Source organism: Protopterus annectens, chromosome 3.part1 (genome assembly GCF_019279795.1).
Source record: "Protopterus annectens isolate FY-2018-M chromosome 3.part1, PAN1.0, whole genome shotgun sequence".
Lineage (NCBI taxonomy): Eukaryota > Metazoa > Chordata > Ceratodontiformes > Protopteridae > Protopterus > Protopterus annectens.
Window position 1 is genome coordinate 1643329275 of NC_056732.1, and position 22051 is coordinate 1643351325.

Genomic DNA, 22051 nt, shown 5'->3' on the forward strand with positions numbered 1-22051 from the left:
ACTGCCAGGCAGTAACTTATTCTCCTGGACCACATGGCATTGACTATTCCCATGCTGCCATTGGCAAGACTTCAAATAAGAAAGCTACAGTGGTAGCCACAGAAAGGATGGCAGTGAAATTTGAACTAAGAAACAATCCACAATTCACTCAGAGCAGCCAAATGAGAGCCCGGGTCACATGAAGGAATTTTATTTAGACAAAGTAATGCACAGAAATTAATGCTGCTTATACAGCTTGGTGTTTTCTTCAAAAACTTCATCAGATACAAAATCAGGTCGCCTTACATCATTTAAATACTATAACACCATTAAAAAACCAAATGCCAGTGGACAGACCAACATGAGTCACTCATACTCTCGCCTATAAGGTTTAAGTTTAATTATAAAAGACATAAAATACCCTAGTAATTATAATAAAAAATGAATGCTGTTTCATATAAAATCTCATAATAATTAAAATATTTAAAATATAGGTGTGTTACCATTATGTATATATATTACCATTATATATGACATGAATATTACAATTTATCCTTTGAACTTAATTCAACAAGTTATTAAGGAAGTGAATGAAGGTAGGCAAAGTAGGTTTGCGCCCATTTTAGGTCAGGATCCATGTTCAACCACCGACAAAATTCTCCCTGGTTCCATTAATGATGATAAAAAAGATGCGTATATTTTGGATTACAATGGGGATTCAAATGTCATTAGAAAGGTGGTAAGTAGATAATGGGACAAATTTAGAGAAATTACTGATATGGACCCCACAGTTGTGGGGCATTTGCAGTTTACCTACAGAAGAGACATGAATTTAAAAAATTTTTTTGAATATGGTGGCGTACAGGGGGATCACAGTCATTGTACCAGAATTGGTGCATTCAAATGTGGTACATGCTCTCAGTGTAACTACATTCAAAATGCTTCTTCTTTAGAGATTCTCGGTAGAAATAGACACATTAAGAGTAAGGTGTATGCCAGTTGTAACAGTAGTGGTCTTGTCTACTTAGCCATGTGCAAAGAATGTTCTTTTTACATAGGGAAAACGGAAAGAAAACTTAAGACACGGATTTATGAACATCTGTATGAGATTGGCAGTGCTAATTCAAAGAATGCATTATTTCGTCACAAATTAATATGTACACAAGCATGTTATTCCTTTTTTGTCCTGGAGGTTGCCCCAAAAGAAATCAGAGGGGGTATGTGGGAAGCAAAACTAGAGTACCGAGAGCTTTACTGGCAAATAATATTGGAAGCCACTCGGCAACCAGGACTAAATGATATGCTGTCAGTTTTACCAGTTTTAAAACTTAGAACTGCGAAATTATGAAGTCAAATTATGAATGTAATGATTTATTATTCCACTAGAGGGCAGAACACTATTTGTGAAGGACTTGTTCTCACACAATTATTTTTACATGACAATGTTTTTAAATTGTAATATTTATGTCATATATAATGGTAAAATATATACATAATGGTAATACACCTATATTTTAAATATCTTAATTATAAGATTTTATATGAAACAGCATTCATTTTTTATTATAATTACTAGGGTATTTTATATGGTTTTTATAATTAATGTTGAACCTTATAGGCGGGAGTATGAGTGACTGACTCATGTTGGTCTGTCCAATGGCATTTGGTTTTTTAATGGTGTTATAGTATTTAAATGATGTAAGGCGACCTGATTTTGTATCTGATGAAGCTTTTGACGAAAACGCCAAGCTGTATAAGCAGCGTTAATTCTGTGCATTATTTTGTCTAAATAAAATTCCTTTGTGTGACCCGGGCTCTCATTTGGCTGCAATGAGTGAATTGTGGATTGTTTCAAAGCTACATTGGTACCTAAGATCCATATGGACTCAGCACTCTCATACCCTGGAGTACAAAATCCCCTTCTTACCTTGCTTCAAGAAAGAGATTCAGTGGTGGTTGAATCAGGTGAGCTACAACCCAGGTCTGCTTTTCAGGTGCCCCTGCCAGTGCAGGAAATGTACATAAATGCCTCAGAGCTGGGGTGGGGAGCAACCATGGACTCCCTAAGAGTCCAGGGTACTTGGCCAGACTCCAGCAACTAGGAGCATATCAATGTCAGAGAGATTAGAGCAATTCTTCTGGCCCTAAAGGCCTTTCAGCCTAAACTGAAACAAGCCCATTGAAACTGTTCACAGATGACACTACAGTTCTGTGGTATGTCAGCAAGCAGGGGGAAACAAAATCTTAATTGCTATGCAGATTAGCTCTCCTAGTGTGGAAGCTGGCCGTAAAACAGGAAGTCATACTTCAGACAATGTTCATCCCTTCAGAAGAGAATTCTCAGGCAGATACCTTAAGCAGGTCCATATCACAGTCCCAAGGATGGATGCTCCACAGGGTGTGCTCTTGGAAATAGTCCAGAAGTAGGGTACACGCACCTCAAATAGATCTGTTTGCCTCGCCCATGAACAGACAACTTCCATCCTTTTGCACCAGGCTACCCATCCCTCTGGCGAGGTAACAGACTCCTTTTCAGTCTCTTGGAAGGGGATGTTTCTTTATGCAGTCCCTCCCTTTCCACTTATTCAGAACATCCTCCTGAAGATTCAGCAGGACAGACCAAAAATCTTGTTGATGAGTTTCTTTTGGCCAAGACAGCACTGGCTCCCCATCCTTCTGCATTGAGCCAAGGGCAGTCACCACATGTTACCCCGGAGAGTGGACCTTCTCACACAGGACAAGGGATCTCTAATCCATTCACACTGGCAGTCTTGTGGGTGATAGAATTCTGATCCCTTACAGACACCTATACAATGAGGACGTGCTCATAATCCTGCAGGAGGCCAGAAAACCTAATACTAGGAAATCTTGTATATCTAAATGGAAAAGATTCTCCATATGGTGTATCTAAAGACAGTTGGGCCCATTCCAGGGTGATATCCCTTTGGTACTGTCCTATCTGTGTGAACTTTTGCTGACAGTTATCGTACTCCTTCATCAAGACTCACCTGGCTGTCATTTCAGCTTGTCTGCCTCTGGAACCCCTGTTGGCGTCCAGATTGCCTGCTAAGTTGCCCCTAAAAGGAGTGCTGCATGTCAGGTCCCCCGGGAAACCTATCCCTCCCTCCTTGGGACCTGAATTACATCTCGGAGAAGCTCACGGTTCCTCCCTTTGAACCAGTCTCCAAGGCTTCTCTAAAACACTGCACATGGAAAACAGTACTCCTAGTGGCCTTGAAATTGGCTAGAAGAGTGTCTGAGTTACAAGCTCTCATGGGCTTTCTCCCTTTCGTCATCTTCCACAAAGACAGTGTAACACTTAGGACCAATCCTTCCTTCATGCCCAAGGTGGTCAATAAGCTTTCCCAAACTGTTCTCCTCCCCACCTTGTGTGCCCATCTTCAGAGTTACAGTGAGAGAATCTTACATTCCCTGGATGTGCAGAGACAACTTAGGTTCTACTTAGACAAGACTAAGTCTTTCAGAAAATCTGACCAGTTGTTTGTCTCCTTCCACCCCAGGGCCTGAGGAAAGCTGTAACAAAACAGACAATTTCAGTCTGGATTTCCAGGGCAATTACCTTCTGCTATGCACACCATGGGAAATCCTTGAGATCCAAAAGCACACACTGCTGGGGCTATGGCTTCGTCAGGAGTCTTCTTTAAAGGATTAGACATCTCCACCATTTTAGAGGCAGCTACTTGGACATCTGTCCACACATTCACCAAGCATTACAAATTGGACCAGATTTTTAGATCCAGGGCCAGATTTGCCATGGCTATTCTCCATGAATTTTTAGAGAATACTTCCAAGCCACCACCCTGTACGTCACAGTGAGCTTTGGCACTAACCCAAGAATACAGAATACTGCAACATGTGAATAGAAGGGCATATAATAGTTGTGTAAAATCTTACCATAACTATAGATGTCCTTCTCTTCCATGTTGAAGTATTCCTTCCCTGCCTGTTCACATTCTGGTCCCTTCTTGGATGGCACTGGACTTGCACAATGTGTCCTGGGACTGGGGTCCAACTGGGGCGCTCATTTCTGAGGTCTGGTGCATGCATATGTCACTTTTATGGCCCACGTCCCCTCTAGCCATGTCAGATGGCCCACGCACCTAGTAGTGACTGGAAACGTTTGAATTCTGGCCAGACATTTGGGTGGCAAGAGGAGGAAACCCAAGAGTACAGAACACTGCAACATGGAAGAGAAGGATATCTATGGTTATGGTAAGATTTTACACAACTATTCTTTCCACTAGTTTTCTTTCTTGCATCATTTGCATTATTCCTTTTAGGCTAATCTTTTTAAGATAACGAAGTGTTATCCCTTACATACAAAGTGATGGGATTGAAGAATTAATGATTGTTAAGTAGTGTTTACAGTTTCTGTATATGATAAGAATGTTACTAGGTAGCTTAACAAACTCTGGTAATTAAGCTTTCAAGGTTTTGCTTGTGCATATTTCAGCATTTTGTAGGATTCTGTACCAAACAACTTCCCATTTTGTAATGCTGAATGCATGCTGATAAAGTACTGATTTCATGAGGAAATAAGATGTTGAAGTTGCCGCTCATAATCCCAGGCTTACTGAAAGACTTACTCCGGTTAAGTGTAGAATATGGACTTATCTGCCATGGTTACGCAGTTTATTTTTTTTATGTATGAACGCTTTTATTTTATTTTTGGATAAGCTCTTTACAGTTGCATGTTTACCAATGAAATGTAAAATAAGTTGGCCGTCTTACAGGTGTGTCTGCTTAATTGCATTATCTCTTTGGAGTGTATCTGCTGACTCGATTGTTTATTGACAAAGTCTTGAGTCTGAATGACTGTGATTTTAAAATGTTTTTAAATTGTCAGCTATAAAATGCTTGTAATATAATTATGACTGTATTTTTTTTTTTTTTTTACATAGGAACATCTGGATAAGGAAAACAAATTGTCTGACTTGATGATGCAGGAGAAAGATGCATTAATCGATGATCTTCAGAATGGAATAAAAGTAAAAGAAAGTGATATTGTTCAGCTTCAACAGAAACTTTTGCTTACTGAAAAATCTATAGAAGAATTGAAACAGCAACTAACAGAAAAGACTCAAGAGGCAGAATATCTTAAATCAGAAGTAATAAGTTCAAAACAAAGAGAGAGACAATCTTCTGATGAAGTAAAACAGTTGATGGGCACTGTAGAAGAACTTCAGAAACGGTGCCACAAAGGCAGCCAGTCAGAAATGGCTGCTTTACAAAGGGTAGAGCTGGAATCTCAAAGGAAACTGGAAGAGCTCAGGGCAGAACTAGATGAGATGTATGGCCAGCAGATTGTACAAATGAAGCAAGAACTACGCCAACAGCACACACTGGAGATAAATAACCTTATTACACAGCATAAAGTTGAATTGGAGAGGACTTTACAAATCTCTGGAGATAATCTAGTTAATGAGGACCAGTTAAATCTGATGAACATGGCAATTAATGAGCTCAATGTTAAACTACAGGAGACTTACTTGGAACGAGACAAAGTAAAACAGGAAGTTGCTCAGCAGCTAGAAAAACTTTATGAAGAAAAGAGTCAGTTGCAGATTGAAAAAGAAGACCTTTTTCAAGATCTGAAGTTTACAAGAGAGCAGGTCCAGAGAATGAAACAAAGCATTGCTGAGAAAGAACACAGGCTTAGTGAAGTAGACAAATTGCAGTCTACCATTGAAGATCTGAAGGCTCAGCTCTTGTCTGTGGATGAAGCCACAAAGGATATGGAATCGAAGCATGAAGCAGAAGTTACCAACTATAAGATTAAGCTGGAGATGCTGGAAAAAGAAAAAGATGCTGTTTTGGACCTGATGGCAGAATCACAGGAAGCAGAATTAGAACGATTGAGGACCCAGCTTCTCTTCAGCCATGAAGAAGAACTAACCAGACTTAAAGACAACTTGGAAAGGGAACATAGACTAAACATAGAGAACCTTAAAGATGATTTATCTATAAAACATAAAGATCAGTTAGAAAATGTGCAGGCAGATCTGAGGAGAAAACTGGAAGTGGTAAAATGTGAAAGGGACAGTTTGGTGAATGTAAAGAATCAGCTGATCTCTGAGATCTCCAAGTTGAAAGAAGATTTGCAACATTCAATGGAGAATTCCAGAAATGAGGAAATGGCTCAACAGATAAAGGAACTTCATCTGGAAATTGAAACCCTTAGGAAAAAGGATGAGGGAAAAGGTACTTTTGAACAAGAAATCCAGGAACTGAAGGTTACAGTTGAGTCACTAACGAAACAGCTGAAAGACAAAGATGATGACTTGAACAGGAAAGCTATAGAATATGAACTGGCAATTTCTAGTCTTAAAGATGAAAATAAATTATTAGAAGAACAGCTGCAGAGCTACTCCTTGGCAAAGGTGAAAGAACAGACATTAGGTGAAAGTGGCTCAGAATCACTAGGCATGCATCTTCAGAAGCAAATAGAAATGCTTACAGCAGAAAATGACCAACTTAAACAACAAGAAGCAGCACTGAAAAATGAGGTTGAAAGGCAGAAGAACACATTTTCATTTGCAGAGAAAAATTTTGAAGTCAACTTCCATGAACTGCAGGATGAGTATGCATGCCTTTTGAGGGATAAAGAAGAGCTAGCTAAAAGGAGCAGCATGCAGGAGGGTGAGTATGAGGCAAAGCTGAGAGCTCTAAATGAAGAAATTCAGCAGCTTAAACTTGGACACCAGAAGATGGTTGGTAATATGGCAGTCCCTGAAACCTGCAAAAAACATAAAGCTGAGCTAGGGGAAGGCTTAGAAAGTGAAGAAGTAATTGAAAAAGACACTACAGAGATTATGGAAAAGCTAGAGACTGCACAGAGGGAGAAGGAGGAGCTGTCTCAAAGACTTGCTGATCTTTCCGAACAGATAGTATTAGGACAGAATAAAATTTGTGAGCTAGAAGAGGAGTTGAAATATGTAAAGCAAGAAAAGGAAGAACTGCTGGCAAAATATGAAGAAATGGAAAGAAGTTTTGCAGAGGGTGAATACAAAAAAAATAGGCAAGAGAAAGTTTTGCTTCATGGGCGAGATAGCAGTATTCTGTCTTGCTTAAATACTGAAGAAGGTAATACTGTAATATCCACTGAGCACGCTGAATGTGAAAAGACAATTAGAACTCTAAGAGAGAATCTGATTTCATTGGAAACATTAGTTCAGGATATCACATTAGAAAGGGACAATCTTCAGCAACACCAGAATAAGCTTTTGGAAGAACAGGAAATATTGAAGGCAAAGCTACAGGAACTCAGTGACAAGTCTGCCTCTGAAACCTTAATAGCAAAATTACAGCTGGAGAAGAGTGAGGTACAGCAGCAGCTAGATGGTTTAAGGACTGAACAGCTGGGTTTAGCTGAGCTTATACAACGCAAGGCCATGTTAGAGGAATCACTAAACAAAAAGCTACATGACACAGAAAATGCACTTACCACAGCTGAAAAAGAGAAGTTGGAGCTGGAAAATAAATTGAAACTGCTGGAACAAAAGGTTGTGGAATTTGAACTTTTCCATGAAATAACTGAAAAAGAGCCAGTTGAACAGCCTGGGCTAAAGGCAGTGAAACAGGTATTTTGCAATGTCATGCTTAAACTGTGCACATTTCAGATGTATTCTTTGGCTGAACTTTTTTTTTTTTTTTACATGGCTGATTTTTTTTTTCTTTTCATTCATACCAGTTGCATACCAATTCATTTCCTCCTACCTTGTATGTTTTTTTTTTTTTTTAATGCCTCAAATTTTCACTTTAACCTAACTGAACTCAGTGCTACCACGGTCCTTTTGTTTAGACTGTTTGATTATTGGCTGCAAATTGTTAAGGTTGTCAGACCTTTTTGGAATGCCTCTTTTTGTGACCCCCCCCCCCCATATAATTCATATCATGTTGGTTGCTGCGAGTGTGGTTTACTAATGTTTTTCACCCTTTACATACCCTCAGTGTTCTTACCAGATAGTGGTCTGAGTACACCAAGATAAGCCAGATGCTAGTATCTCTTATCATTGTCCCAGAATAGGTAAGCTTGGCCATCAACAGTAACAACTTAATTCCTTCTCAACCCCCCCCCACACACACACACACACACAACTTACCATACACCAAGGACTTTAGCTGTGTAAATTGGATACTGTTTGCCTGCACCAGTGGTCCAGTTCTACTGACACTTGCAGGCATTAGCCTAAGGGACTGTGCTGACTCATCAAACCAAATATCACAGCAATGGTCAAAGGCATTAAATTCATGTTTCATACAATGTTACAAATTGTTTTGGTGCTGTTATTTCTTATTCTGTTTTAATGTTTTCAGTTTTAATGATTTAAACATTACTTCTACACAAGTCACTTTTTCAGAAAGTTTTTTTTTCCTTTATAGCTGGTCAGTGTTTTAATTGTGTGAATACTGTTAAAGAACTTAAATCATTTGTTCACTAACTTAATTTTGGTTGGATGTTTAAATGAGGGAATGTTGAGCCACATTCTGGGGGTTTGTGTACTCTAAGATCGAAATCGTTCAGTATACTTAAATTTGCGAAATTGTGTATCCAAGACTTTAGGGTTTTATGTGATGAACTCCCTCCCCCCAGACATTTTGGAATTTGACCACTGATGAATCACAGGTCTTGTGGGATTGATTTCAGAACAGGAATGCTAGAATTATGAAGCCCAGTGTGTGTGGGGTGGATTGATAATGAATTCCATTGACTGTTGTTGCAAGATGTTTTATACCATTATGAATGATGGCTTTTATGAAAAGTCATTTGTGAATGAGATTCATTGCTCATTTGACAATATCAAAATGGTTTTAACTGCTTTATTGATGTATAGTAACATCACACAGGATGATTATATGTTTTTGGTGGTCAAAAAACCCAAGGTACCAATCATTTTCGGCATCCGTAAGATTCATAAAAAATGTGTTGGACCCCTCTTTATACCCTATTATTTTGGCCCATGGCTCTAGGACAGAACCACTAAATGTTTATGTTAACAAGAAAATGAAACCTTTTATGGACACTTATGGATTCCTGGGTTTTTCTTGATAGATTGAGATGTTCCTTTTGCTGAGAGTGATTTGTTGGTCACTGGTGATATGAAAGGCTCTGTTCACCGTTATTCTCCAGTCACTGGGTCTAGAATGGTTTAGAGATATGCTTACATCTTGCACCACTTTATCGTCCTGTGCCATCTATTTTGCATTTTCTTAAGGATGGGGTTGTTTAGCAATTATTTTTCATTTGATGGTTAATTTTTTAAGCAAGTTTCAGGGATAGCAATGGGAGCAGTATGCACTCCTTTGTTTGCCGATATTATATCACTTTACTGGGAGCATCATTTTGTCCTGAATAGCACATGTAAACATTTCTTGAAGTTATATGTGCATTTTTTGGATGATATCTTCATAATTTGGTCAGCAGACACTGGTCTGCTGGAAAATTTCATTGATTATTTGCATAAAACCACTGTTTTTTAAATTACTTCATGGTATTTAGAATTTTGGATTGTTTTGTGTTTCCTCTGACATATTTAGAAAACTTACTTATTCTTATCAATTTGTCCATTTTAACAGTGCCCATAATTTTTGTCAAATGGGCATTGTCAAGGGACAGTTTATTAGACTGTTTAAAATTGTTTGAGGGTACAATCTTTTATAAACAGGGATGTATTTTAGTATCCATGTTTCTAGATAGCGGTTATCCATGCAAGTTGATATACAAGTGATTCACATATGTCAGTCAAAGGAAGCACAGTTTGTCTGCCCCTGTTTTGAAGAGACCCCATTGCTGTAGTAATCGGCAGCAAATGGGAGAAATATTTCTCCTTGTTCTGTGGTGTAACATCATTCACTGAATACCCACGTGTTAGGAAATGTTATGTCATCTAATTGGGGTGTTCAACATATGTTACACCCTGATATAATCACTTTGGATCAGGACTTGTCTTTTACTTACTAGACAGCGTACAATGTTTGTGCATAATCCGAACAATTTTGTTCTTTGTGGCTGTTGTAGTCTGTGCAAATTTATTTGTGAAGGTTGGAATATTGTTATTCCAGGGTATTCAAGGGTTTATATATATATACACACACACACACACACACACACACACACACATGTATATATTGCGTTTTGTATGACCTGCATGTGTTTTTATATCAGAAGAAACATGTATATGCCCACAGTGCTACCCCTGAAACTTGCTTTAAAAATTCACCATCAGATATAGTTCACGTAGGTGATTTTAACAATGCACTTTATAGTCATTCTTTTAAATGCCGTGATTTTAAGAAGTTTACATTTTTTATTTTTAAAAAAGGTTCCCAATTATGTACTTGTGGGGGGGTGAGTTGGAGAGTGGTAGAATTCATTATTACTTAAAGAATTACACTGGCATATTTTATTAGCCAGTGATGTATTTCCTGATCTTAATGAAAGTTTATCTTTAGCACCTGTGCTTAAATGGCAGCTTGATTGCTTGCCGCTTTAATTCATTGGTGGTTTCTATACATGGGATATTATATAAGGGGTTGGGCTTTCTGGTTTTGTAATTTCTGATGAGGTTCTTGTGGAATGAAAGTGCTAAAATTATCATTAAAATCAACTGGCTTGTGGTGAACATGTTGTGTGGTCTATTCGTACACTTCTCTATGTAGCACTGCCATTATTAGTGTTTTAGTACAACTTTTTGTCTCTATATTACTGGTCCAATAGAGGAAGGTGTTTCATCCAGGTTACCTCTGGTATTGCAGAAGTATGGCACACTTGCAGAACTTTTGTGTTTGGCTAGACTTGGAGTGTTTGCTAGGGGAGTGGTGCTGTTCTCTCACACTGTATTGTCTTCCGCTTTGGAACTATAATGCCATAATACTGGCACAGTAGAGAGACCCATTCCCATTGTAGACTTGAATGGTTTATTCGTTTGGTTTAATTTCTCTAAGTCTTTTGGGATTCTAATACCATGATGGGAATGACTGTAATCTGGCTGTTGACCAACATATGGCCAAGGTAGTAAGAAAATCATTCTGTGTCACCTAACTTGTAAGTAAGGGCATGGCATCCAGGTCCAAGGAAGTCATAGTGCTAAATCCAAAAACGAACACCACGACTCGGCCAATGAGTGTACAACTCCACTTAAACTGTTTAAAAGCGGAACATATTTATTGCGAAAAAATAAAAACAAAATTGAATTTGAAATACAACTGGATGTTAAGCGCTTTCACTCATTACATAGAGCTTCATCAGAACATCCTTTCGCTAACAGATACATTGTTTAAATGCAAAAATTGGCGCCAAAAAAAACTATTGCTCCTTCCTTAAAAAGATATTACTGCATAGCTCTGCTTGAATTCATCTTCTTACTTTTAAATTGATATTACTTCTAAAAAAAACTTGCTGTAAAATATATGATGTTATGAATACATAAATATACATGAATAAATAAACTGTTAAATTACTGTGCCAGGGACCGATATACATAATGTGTCTATATTAGACCATAAATATCTGATCATCATATGCAAGTGCTTAGATGTATATAAAAAACAGTTAGATACATTAATAATACTTTATTAGACTGCTAAGTTGAAATTCATAAAGAAATTCCTAATAACATGTTAAGGACTGTGCACACAAAATGAATTGAGGAAAATGAACTATAAAAAATGAAAATATATATTAGTGCTACACTAAATGTGCATAAACAACTGTTAGTGTGTGTAAGTATTGTGTTAGAATACACATAAATGAGCGTTTGATGAGTTAAATAAATAATTAAAATATGTATAAAAATATTGTATCTAATTATAAAATTTATTATATATAATAAAAAATATGGTATACACTAAAAATAATTGCAATTGATGAAATATAAATATACACACTTGTGATTTATCTAGAATCCATTTCAAGAATGGGTTTACATGAAATGAATTCATTTAAACCTGGCAAGTTTGCGGCATTGAGATAGAGTTGCCACCAAACTTCCTTGAAACTTAATAATTTCTTCAGATCCCCTCCTTTGGGATTATTATAAATAATGTCCAAAATGCCAAATTTAAACTCATGTCCTGTCCCCATTTTTTCCACATGTCTTGATAGGGCATTAGTACCGTCCTTTCTAGATATGCTGTAAATATGATCATAGATTCTCTTCTTAAAATTCCTTTCTGTTTTTCCAACGTAATAACTAGGGCATGCTCCACATTTGGCGATATACATCACCATTCTAGTGTTGCAATTTCCCTTTCTCAACTTTAAAACTGTTGGGTAATTATTAAAAATGCTTAATTTATGTATTTCTAAGATGCATCTGCACTGGTTGCATGTACCACACTTCCTAGTACCTTCAAATTTGGAATTTTTGTTTATTTGATTGCTGTTTGAATGATATTCGAGTAATTTCTTGATATTGTCTCCCATTTTATATACCACACCTGGTCTCTTACCTACTATTTTCTCCAAGTTAGGTTCAGAATCTAATAAAAACCAAAACTTGTTAATAATTTCCACAATTTTGTCAGACTTGGGACAATATGTAAATATGAAAGATTTCTGATGTGTCATTCTCTCAGTATCACTCCTATTTTTCCTAGAAACTAATCCTTTATTACTGATATTTCCCATTCCTAGTAGGGGTTTGTATTTCAAACCCCATTCGTTTGTCGCATAAGTCCCTATGCTGTGCAACATTGATGGAGGATAACCTCTATCCTTGAACAATTTTATAATACAATTGATCTCTTCCTGCATAATCAAGTGATCCAAGGTCATGCAAGCAGCACGGATACATTGTCCTTTGAATATGTTTTGTTTCAGTTTAGTGGGATGAAAACTGTCGTATGCTAAATAATCATTGGAAAATATCTTTTTTCTGTATATCCTGGATCTTAAAACGTCATTATGTACATAAATATAAGTATCCAAATATGCTATTCCCACATTGCTCTTATTGTGTGTAAATTTCAAAAAATTGCTACTATTATTTATATATTCAATGAACATGTTCAATTCGTCATCAGTGCCACTCCATAATATATACATATCATCCAAAAACCTCGAGTAATGAAGAATGTTACTGAAGTAATTACTGGGAAACAGATGGGTTTCTTCCCAGTCCACCATGACTAAATTGGCAAAGATGGGAGCGCATGCTGCTCCCATCGCTACACCTCGTGTCTGTTTAAAATATTCCCCTTCGAAGTGTATAAAGTTGTTATCTAAGACCATAGTCATAAGTTCCATAATTAAACAAATCTCATCCCATGTCATACTCGTATACTTGTTGATGCTGTTGCAAAATGCTTCCATTCCTTCATTCTTCGGAATACTGGAATATAAATCAACAACATCAATGGTGACAAAATAATATTCCTTTTTCCAATTGTTAACAGGGTATTTACTTAAAAATTCCCAAGAATCTTTCGCCATATAGGGTATGTTGTCATATACTATCTTGAGTTTGGCATCAATATATTTCCCTATAAAATATGTTTTCGAACCTTTACCAGATACAGTGGGTCTGAAAGGGGGGTCAGTGGTACTCTTATGTATTTTTGGTATTCCTACAAAACTGGCCAACGTTGGAAACTTGACCTTTAAATAATTGTATACTACATTAGTTATTCTTCCATCTATCAAAAATTCTTCCAAATATGAATCAATTCTCTGATGGAAAATATTTATTTCATTAATTGAGATTGATTCATAATTGCCTGAATCGTAAAGTATGTCATACATTTTCATAGTGTACTGAATCTTATCATATATGACCACCCCTCCCCCTTTATCAGGTTTCATGACTCTGATCTGAGAATTCGTCTTTAAAATTTCTAATGTTTCTCTCTCCTGATTAGTTAAATTGTTGCCTTCCTCTAACATGGTCTTGTCATGGTGTATAGTATATATTTCTTTAGCAATAATTTTCTCGAAAACGTCAACTCTAGGATGATATGGTGGAATAAATGTGCTTTTACTTTTCAGTTCAATGTCATTGACTTGTTTGTCACACCCCTCTCTGTGAATAAACTCTTTGGGACCAGGTTTATTGTTAAAAAATATACTTAAATTAATTTTCCTTGTGAATTTTTTACGTTCACATAAACAATCAACTAATTTGAAACTAGGTGTGGGTGCAAATTTCATGCCTTTGGCTAGCACTTGAAAGTGACTACTATTAATTTCTAAATTCGTAAAGTTGTATATTTTGAAATTGTTGTAGGTATATGTGTTATTTTCCACTACAATACCCTTGTTGTCATTATTGTTTTTCTCTTCAGCTAGATTAGGGCCTGACAATGTTCTTGATTTAGTCAACCTCGATTCCAATTCCTTTTCCCCTTCCAATTTCCCTTGTAATTTCCCCCATACCTTCCCCTGCTGTTTTCTTGCTATGTTCTGATATGGTTGACCCTGTGTGTTCTGTTCATAGTGCTACTTTATTCATCCCTTATTAGACCCATCATTGAATAAAATGCCCCCTTCAACATGTACCTGACCAGACGTGCAATAGTTGGAATGCCTACAAAGATTCCTTACCAGGAAAATCCTATACGGATCGCTGTACAGCCCAATCTCTATATTCTGTCTCCTTCGGGTTACTGAGAGGTGATCTATACCTGGCATACAAGGCATCCTCGGATCTAGCTTTGATGGACGTTTTGCATATCAGCAAAATAAACAGCATCAGAACCACAAGACCAAAGGATTTAAATTTTGCTTGTGACATAAATAAGACATGTTGGTGAGACCGATATCTGTCTCAGAGGATCCCCATCTGTGTGAAGCAGAGTACATCCCTAACCCTATGTAAATATAATCTTGACTAATAATTAGGAAATCAGAAATTCACCCCAGGTATGGCTCCTATGTCCTTGACACACAGAGGCAGAGAATAATGCCCAAACTAACATCCCCTCCCCCACATAACCTCTAGAAACTTACTAACGTACCCCCTCCTAATAAACTTCCATGATGCATAGGGACACGTTTGGGTTTTGTTGCACAGCTAGGCTTATAAAGATCCTGGTGGTCGTTGCCCAGTGTGTACCTATGGACACCATTCCCAAGTCAAGGCATAACTACAGTTCATGAAATTAGTATTGTTTCAGTCTTTGATATTAGCCAGAAATGCTATTTGCAGCACTCTTATAGTGCCCAGAATTACCTCCTTCTGTATTCTTACTAGGTTCCATTTAGTGGCAGCATATCTAAGTATGACTGTAAATTCTTTTTTTGCTAGTCCCTTTTTTCCTTTCCTGCTATTAGTGGAACTATCTGGGTATCTTTCTTCCACACTGCTCTTGTTTCTGCCTGCAAATCCTGATGTTTTATGACTGTGTTTTTCTCTACTTAAGAGACTTTAATCACTAGGTGTAGCAGTTTCATTGGTCAGTGCTACTTTTGTCTTTTTTCATTGACTACTGTATCAGGTTTTCTTTTATGTGTTTTTTCGAACTGTTGGTAATAGGTGATATATACTTCATCATTCTCTAGAATACTTTGTGGTCCATGCTTCAAGTGCATCCCAGCTACTTTTACATTGTAGTGCTTACACCAATCCACGGTACAGCAGTCTTACTACATTATTGTGCCTTTCAGTATATAGGCCCCCTGCCATCCATGAGTGTATCACATCCCGTAACAATATGCATGACTGTTTCCACTTCTTTTTTTTTTTTTTTTTTTACAAATCGTTCATTTGCCTGTTTTTCCCACCTATTCAATGGATTTTGAAACCAACATATACGTAGTCCACTCTCCTGGGCTGCCATTATTAGCCTTTCATCTTTTGGTTTTAATTCACGTCTTCTTAACTATTCGTGCATCAAGTCTTCATCACCGTGAAGTTATTCCAGGTGATCTCTGGACTTGCCACTGTATTTATGTATTTTCCCATTTTCTTTTTTCCCCTCATCTGATCCTTATATTCTTTCTTTTGTTTTTTTTTGGCCCATTCAGTTGCTGTCTGATTTTTGTCTTCTGATTTGCTTTCCATTTCTGCTTGACACTGGAGTGCTTCTGCTTAACTAAGCAAGAATGTTATCATACACTTCCTCCTCTCTTCATGTTTTAAAACTTTCACTGTGTTTGGATCTGATGAAGTCATCTGATATGTATGCAGTCTCATGATTGCAGATCTAGATATATGTAATCAGTTTCAAGGAGGCCCATACTGCCTTCAGTGAGAGGACTATATAATCTTAATGTACAGTGATTTTTATAAATCACTTTATAAGCATGAAGTATTTTTTTTTGTTTTTGTGTCCAATCGATCCAGTACTTTATGAGGCCAGTCAGTTGCCCCAAAACTGTAAGTTAGACCTGAAAGAGCAGATTAGTTTGTAGCTTGGACTTTATTCCTAGACGTCAAGGCAGGTTTCTATATCTGTTTTCATTTGGTCATGTTCTGTTGTTGTGATCCTTCATCTCTTCCCATTTGTTTATACTGTCCTTCTTGCTCAAGTTCCTTTGTATCACATTCCTGTTCTTGGTTAATATTTTCTTGGTGCTGCAACTTTCCTTTTTTAATTGTTGCTTTTGCATGTTTGTCAAAGCCAAATGTAATTGTTATATCATTTGAGAAAGTTTTAACCATTTGTAGTTGTGCTTTCAACTCCTCATCTCCTGAACTATGCGATTTAAGTTATCCACAAAAAGTTGATGACAAGTCTTTAAACAAAGTAGTTTTATTTGAGCCAGATTGTAACCATAGCATAATTTGTTAAGTAAATAGCTTAATGGTTTAAGGGCATGACAAAGAAGCAGAGGTGGCAAAGAATCACCCTGGAATATTCCCCCTTTGAACTTGTATCCCTGGGATGATAATTTAATTTATATCCACTACATTAAAGCTTAATTTATATCTGTGCCATCCTTCATATGAGACATTAAAGTGAGGCCTCATCTACTTAAGTTGGTGTTAGTTCAGGTAAATGTAAAAGATCCCCTGACACCTGTCAAAAAGAGTAGAGGACGTTCCCTGATTCCCTGGCCAAATTTCCCTTAGTAGTTGAAATGCCACCTCAGGTTCCCCCTGTAAAGAGGCTACTGACTAGTGGGATAATAAGGGATAACTAAATAAATAAAATTCTATAACAGAGAGTAGTAACTCTTCGATAGAATGACTTATTAAATTTTTATAGAGTCTGCTATGATTATAATAGCAGTAAGTGTCAGGGTGACTTGCAACAGACACACAAAGTATTCACCATGACACCCAATCAAAAGTGAGAGATCCAGAATTGTGAGTCCAGCAATCTCTGAAAATAATTTGCAGTTATAGACCAAGTACAGTGAATTTAAAATTTTTCTGCACTTTCATAGGTTTTTTCCACCCTTACCCCTGCTACTTAATTTGTATATTAACACTGAGATCACTGTAAATTGTAGTAGGAGGTACTGCAGCCTTGGACTTCGTACACTTGACAGCCTCACTATTCTGACAGTCTCAGTTTTTCTCCTCTGAATTTCATCAAGAAGCAATTTTATTGCATATAAGCATGTTTTGTTTGAATACCCTTCTCAGTTGCAGTTAAGTAAACATGTAAAGAAAATACAGAGTCATAAAAGATTATAGTGGGAATGCAAAATGACAGAGTATTGCGTATTAAATAGTAACAAAAATGAAAATTGCTATTGTAGAGAGGAAATGTGAAGATATGAATTGTATGGATTTTGTTTCTTTTGTCTGTTGGCACTGACCAAACTGTGAAAAAACCAACACTTTAAAACTGAACTAGAAAAAGACCCAGTCCCGGGAAAAAACTGTAATTAAATTAAATATGTACAACATCTGAAGAGTTTTTATTGGGGAAACAAGCATCAGTGTACCCCCTTATGATAGCAGTGCATCCCCTTTTAACTCATTCCATCCAGTGGGGCTCTGGACATTTGCACTGTAACTTCCAGTGGGCATAAGCCTAAGCAGATTGATGACACTAAATCATCTCTTCATTTTTCAAACAAATGTTCGTATCGCTGGGACTGCAGCGTTGCCAAAGATGTGCAAACGGCAAACTCTTCAGCCAAAGTATTTTATAGTGGTAGTATTCTTTATGTTCTAGGTCTTAAATGATATGTAGAATTAACAGTAACTAAGTTTGTAATATTTTGTAAACAGCTTACAATATCTCAGCAACCACCCAAGTTACACACATGATGTCAGCATTGTGTTCGTCCAACTGCGAGTGTTTATGTCTGTGCAACTTAGTTGAGATAGAGAAATATAACATTTATGACTATATAAATAAATATAATATGACCAATTATGTCTACCTGCACTAGTCATAAGCCAAGTATTAGTGCAATTATATTGTCCATCTTGTAACCTTTAAGATGAAATATTTTGATAACTTGTTTACAGCATGATTGTTTTAAACAAGAAACATCTTTATTAAATTATCATGTATGACATAGGCCGTGTTGCATTTATGTAAATATCAATAAACCATAGCGACGCAATCTCAGTTGCAAACGTTATGTATTCCAAACGGTGCAACACAACTGTAGCTGCAAGCACTGTACACCACTTTTAACAAGGAGACAGTATTAGATCCCTACAGACATCAGTAGGATGTAGCTAGAGAAATGCCTGGAGGTGTCCCTAGGCTTTAGTGAGTTAAAATTCTAATTACATGTTCATGCCACCTGAGAGTTAGAAGCGGTATCTTCTTGTCTAGCAGGCAGCATGACCTTGGATTTGGGGGAGGAGGCTTGCCCCCTGACCAGAATAGTTTGGCTTCTTGCAGTTCTGTGTTAGTGCTCCAGATTTTGCAATTCAGTCAGTTGTTCATAGATTCATGGATTCTTACAAAGCTTACAGGTAAAAGAGACCATCAAGGGGCAGGTGAAAAGGAAGACATCAAAATTGAATGTGGAAGGACTGGGCACAAAGGTATGCTTGTAATTGAAGATTCAATTATTAGAGGAACTGATAGTTATACTTGCAGAGAAGATAATGAACATCGAATAGTATTATGCATGCCAGGAGCAAAAATAGAAGATCTGAAACGAGCCTTGGAACACCTTAATGTAAGGAAGTACGGATCTGTTTTTATTCATGATGGTACAAATTATGTCATCCACAAGGATTCTCCGACTATTAGTAGGGAACTGACAGCCCTCTTAGTACAGCTTGTACTGGTGTTAGGATGTGTTTTTCACAAATCACCTATAGAAAGACTAGTCAGGTCACTGTGAATGAAAAGATTTTTGGGGGTAAATACCTAGATGGAAAAAAATGTCCTGCTTTAAAAAATGGAAATGTGTAGAGCATCCAATCCTTGTTTTGGGCACACGTGTTTAGGTAGGATGGCATGCATTTGTCAAGATCAGGGAAGAGAATTTTTCAGCAGATATTTTGCAATGTTTGGCAAACACTAGACAGGATTTTTGCCATGTCAAAAATTAAACAGTTTCCAGATAGCAACATTTGATGCATCTCTCATGGTTGTTAATGCTAGGAGCATCAATAATAAAGTTTTTTTATTGGAAAATTTGCTATATTCCCACAAGATTAATGTTGTTATTGTTTGTGAAACATGGTTAAAAAAAGCAATGACTAGAAACCAGTCCTGTCAGGATAAAAATGTTTTTACTGTAACAGACATTCTAATAAAAAATCAGGTGGAGGTGTTATGACAGGGATTAAAGATAATTATGGTACCTGTGATTATTGCATGCTCAGTGATGACACCAATACCATAGACTGTGTAAAGACAACCCTGGAACATGTAACCATTGTTGGAGTGTATAGACAACCCTGGAACATGTAACCATTGTTGGAGTGTATAGACCACCAAAGTCAAGTGCAGATGACCCTAGAGGAATTCATACATTTCTTGCATGAAATACAGGAGGGAAGAATACTAGCTGGGGATTTAAATTTACCAGAAACAGACTGGAATAATATTGATTCAACAATTTATCTTAGGAAATTATTCACAAGGTATATTCAGGAACAACAATTGCTTCAGATTGTAAAAAAACCTACCAGACGAAACATACTAGACATTGTTTTTGTTCCTAAAGAAATGACTATTACTTCAAGTCAAGTTTTACCACCATTGATGTGAAGTGATCATGGGGTTATAAAGGTTAATTTATGCACAGAAGGTTAATTACAGATTATACGGAAGCAAAACAGTCACTATGTAAAACTAACTGGAGTGAGGTGTTCAGTGGAAAAACTGCAGATGGAATGTGGAAAGTTTTGAAAGAGAAATTGAGTGCAAAAAATCAAAAAAATGTTTAACGTCAGGATCTAGGCATACAACACCAGGGGGATATATTTCCATAAGAACAAAGATATCTGATTAAGGTGAGAGACAAAAAAATATAAGAAATGGAAGAGAGGTCGAACTACAACTTTGAAAACTGAAGTAAACAAGTTAGACAAACAGATTAAGGATAGTAAGAGACAAGATCAAGAAAAATTTATATAAAGATATTGAGCATAATAGGAAACCTTTTTATAGATATATAAAATGTGGAAGGAGTAAAGACACACAGAATGATAAACTGTACAGATTCTAAAATTTATTCTCAGATACAACATTCATACCTCTCAACTGTACAGATTTTTGCCTCATATTTCTGGTCTGTTTTTTTAATCATGTTTTTTTTGGCTAATTAGTGGCAGATCATCAAAGGCTGAAGTTAAAAAAATAATGACAGACATTTGAGTTTCAGACTTCATACTCTTCAGAAAATTCATGCTAATGCAAAAAGCTGCTATTCTATTAAATTTCTGTGTAAGAGCAATATTTAAAATTGTCCCTATTTTTGAGCCTTTGTCCAGATTTCTTATTCTAAGAGGTTGAAAGGTATGCACATATTTACAAAATCTTATGCAAAACAGTTTAGCTCCACAAAAGGGGTGATAAGTTGTCCTAGTGATATCCAGGTAACCCCAGATACTGGAATCAATATGATTGCATTGAAAAAGAACTGCGTAAATTGGATCCAAACACAGCACAGGGAGGAGATGGAATTAATAACAATGACCGGAGAACACTTCAACAAGAACTTACGGTACCATTATATCTAATATTCAACTGGTCATATAAATATGTGGAGATTCCTAAGATTGAAGACATGTGCTTATTAAACCTGTCTTCAAGGGAAAGGGGAGTAGGACAAACCCAGATTCATATAGACACTTAAGTCTGCTTACATGTTGTGTAAAAGTAATGGAGAAGGTAATATTGGATACGTTATTGTCAGAACTGGATAGGTTGGGACTTGAAACCATATATTAGCTTGCATGTGTTAAACACAGATCTAGTACCACCTGTAACATGATGTTCTATAACAATATAATAACAGCTATGAATGAAAAATTGTGCTGTGATGTAATTTATATAGATTTAAGTTCAGCATTAGACAGGGCCATGCACAAAACACTGATCAATAAGTTAGTGCAACTAGGTATTGATGTATTCTTGATAAGATAGATAGCTGTATGGCTTACAAATAAGACATGGCAAGTATACAGCAGCTGGAAAGGTGAAATCCTTGGTTACAGTCAGGGTGTCCCACAGGGCTCTGTCCTAGGCCCTCACTTGTTTAGATTGTATCTTTCAGACCTGAATTTTTCATCTGAGGTGTTCTACAGTCTATATGCAGACAACCTGAAATTGGGTAAACTGATTACATGTGTTATAGGTAAGGCATGTCTGCAAAATAACTTGACTAAATTGATCATTTGGGCACAGGAGAATAGTATGCTGATAAATACATAAAAAATTAAGCATATAAGATTTGGAGACATAAACTGAAAGGTGAATATTTAATACAGCAAACAGTGATTGAAACTGTAGACTCATTTAAGGAACTGGGTATATGGGTAGATTCAGCTATGGGTTTTTCTAATTATATCAACCAGTTGGCTAATGATAGTATAGAACTATAGATTATATTAAAATATTTATAAAGTTTAGAAAATCAAAAATGATGAAGTCATTGTTTGTTAGTTACATTAGACCCAAACTTGAGTATGGGATAACAATATGGAAACCCTATAAGAAAACAAGCATGAGTAAACCCGAA

The 22051-nt window shown here is 36.7% G+C and overlaps 1 protein-coding gene across 4 annotated transcripts in view; it reads left to right on the forward strand.

Annotated features, from left to right (window-relative positions):
- The window catches only part of AKAP9 (A-kinase anchoring protein 9), a 3155794-nt gene that overhangs the window by 815037 nt on the left and 2318706 nt on the right, over positions 1–22051 (forward strand). For all 4 annotated transcript variants that reach the window (XM_044067665.1, XM_044067666.1, XM_044067667.1 and 1 more), the window contains one exon: positions 4902–7580. In XM_044067665.1, the coding sequence (XP_043923600.1) occupies positions 4902–7580 (2679 nt within the window). The remainder of the gene's footprint in view (positions 1–4901; positions 7581–22051) is intronic.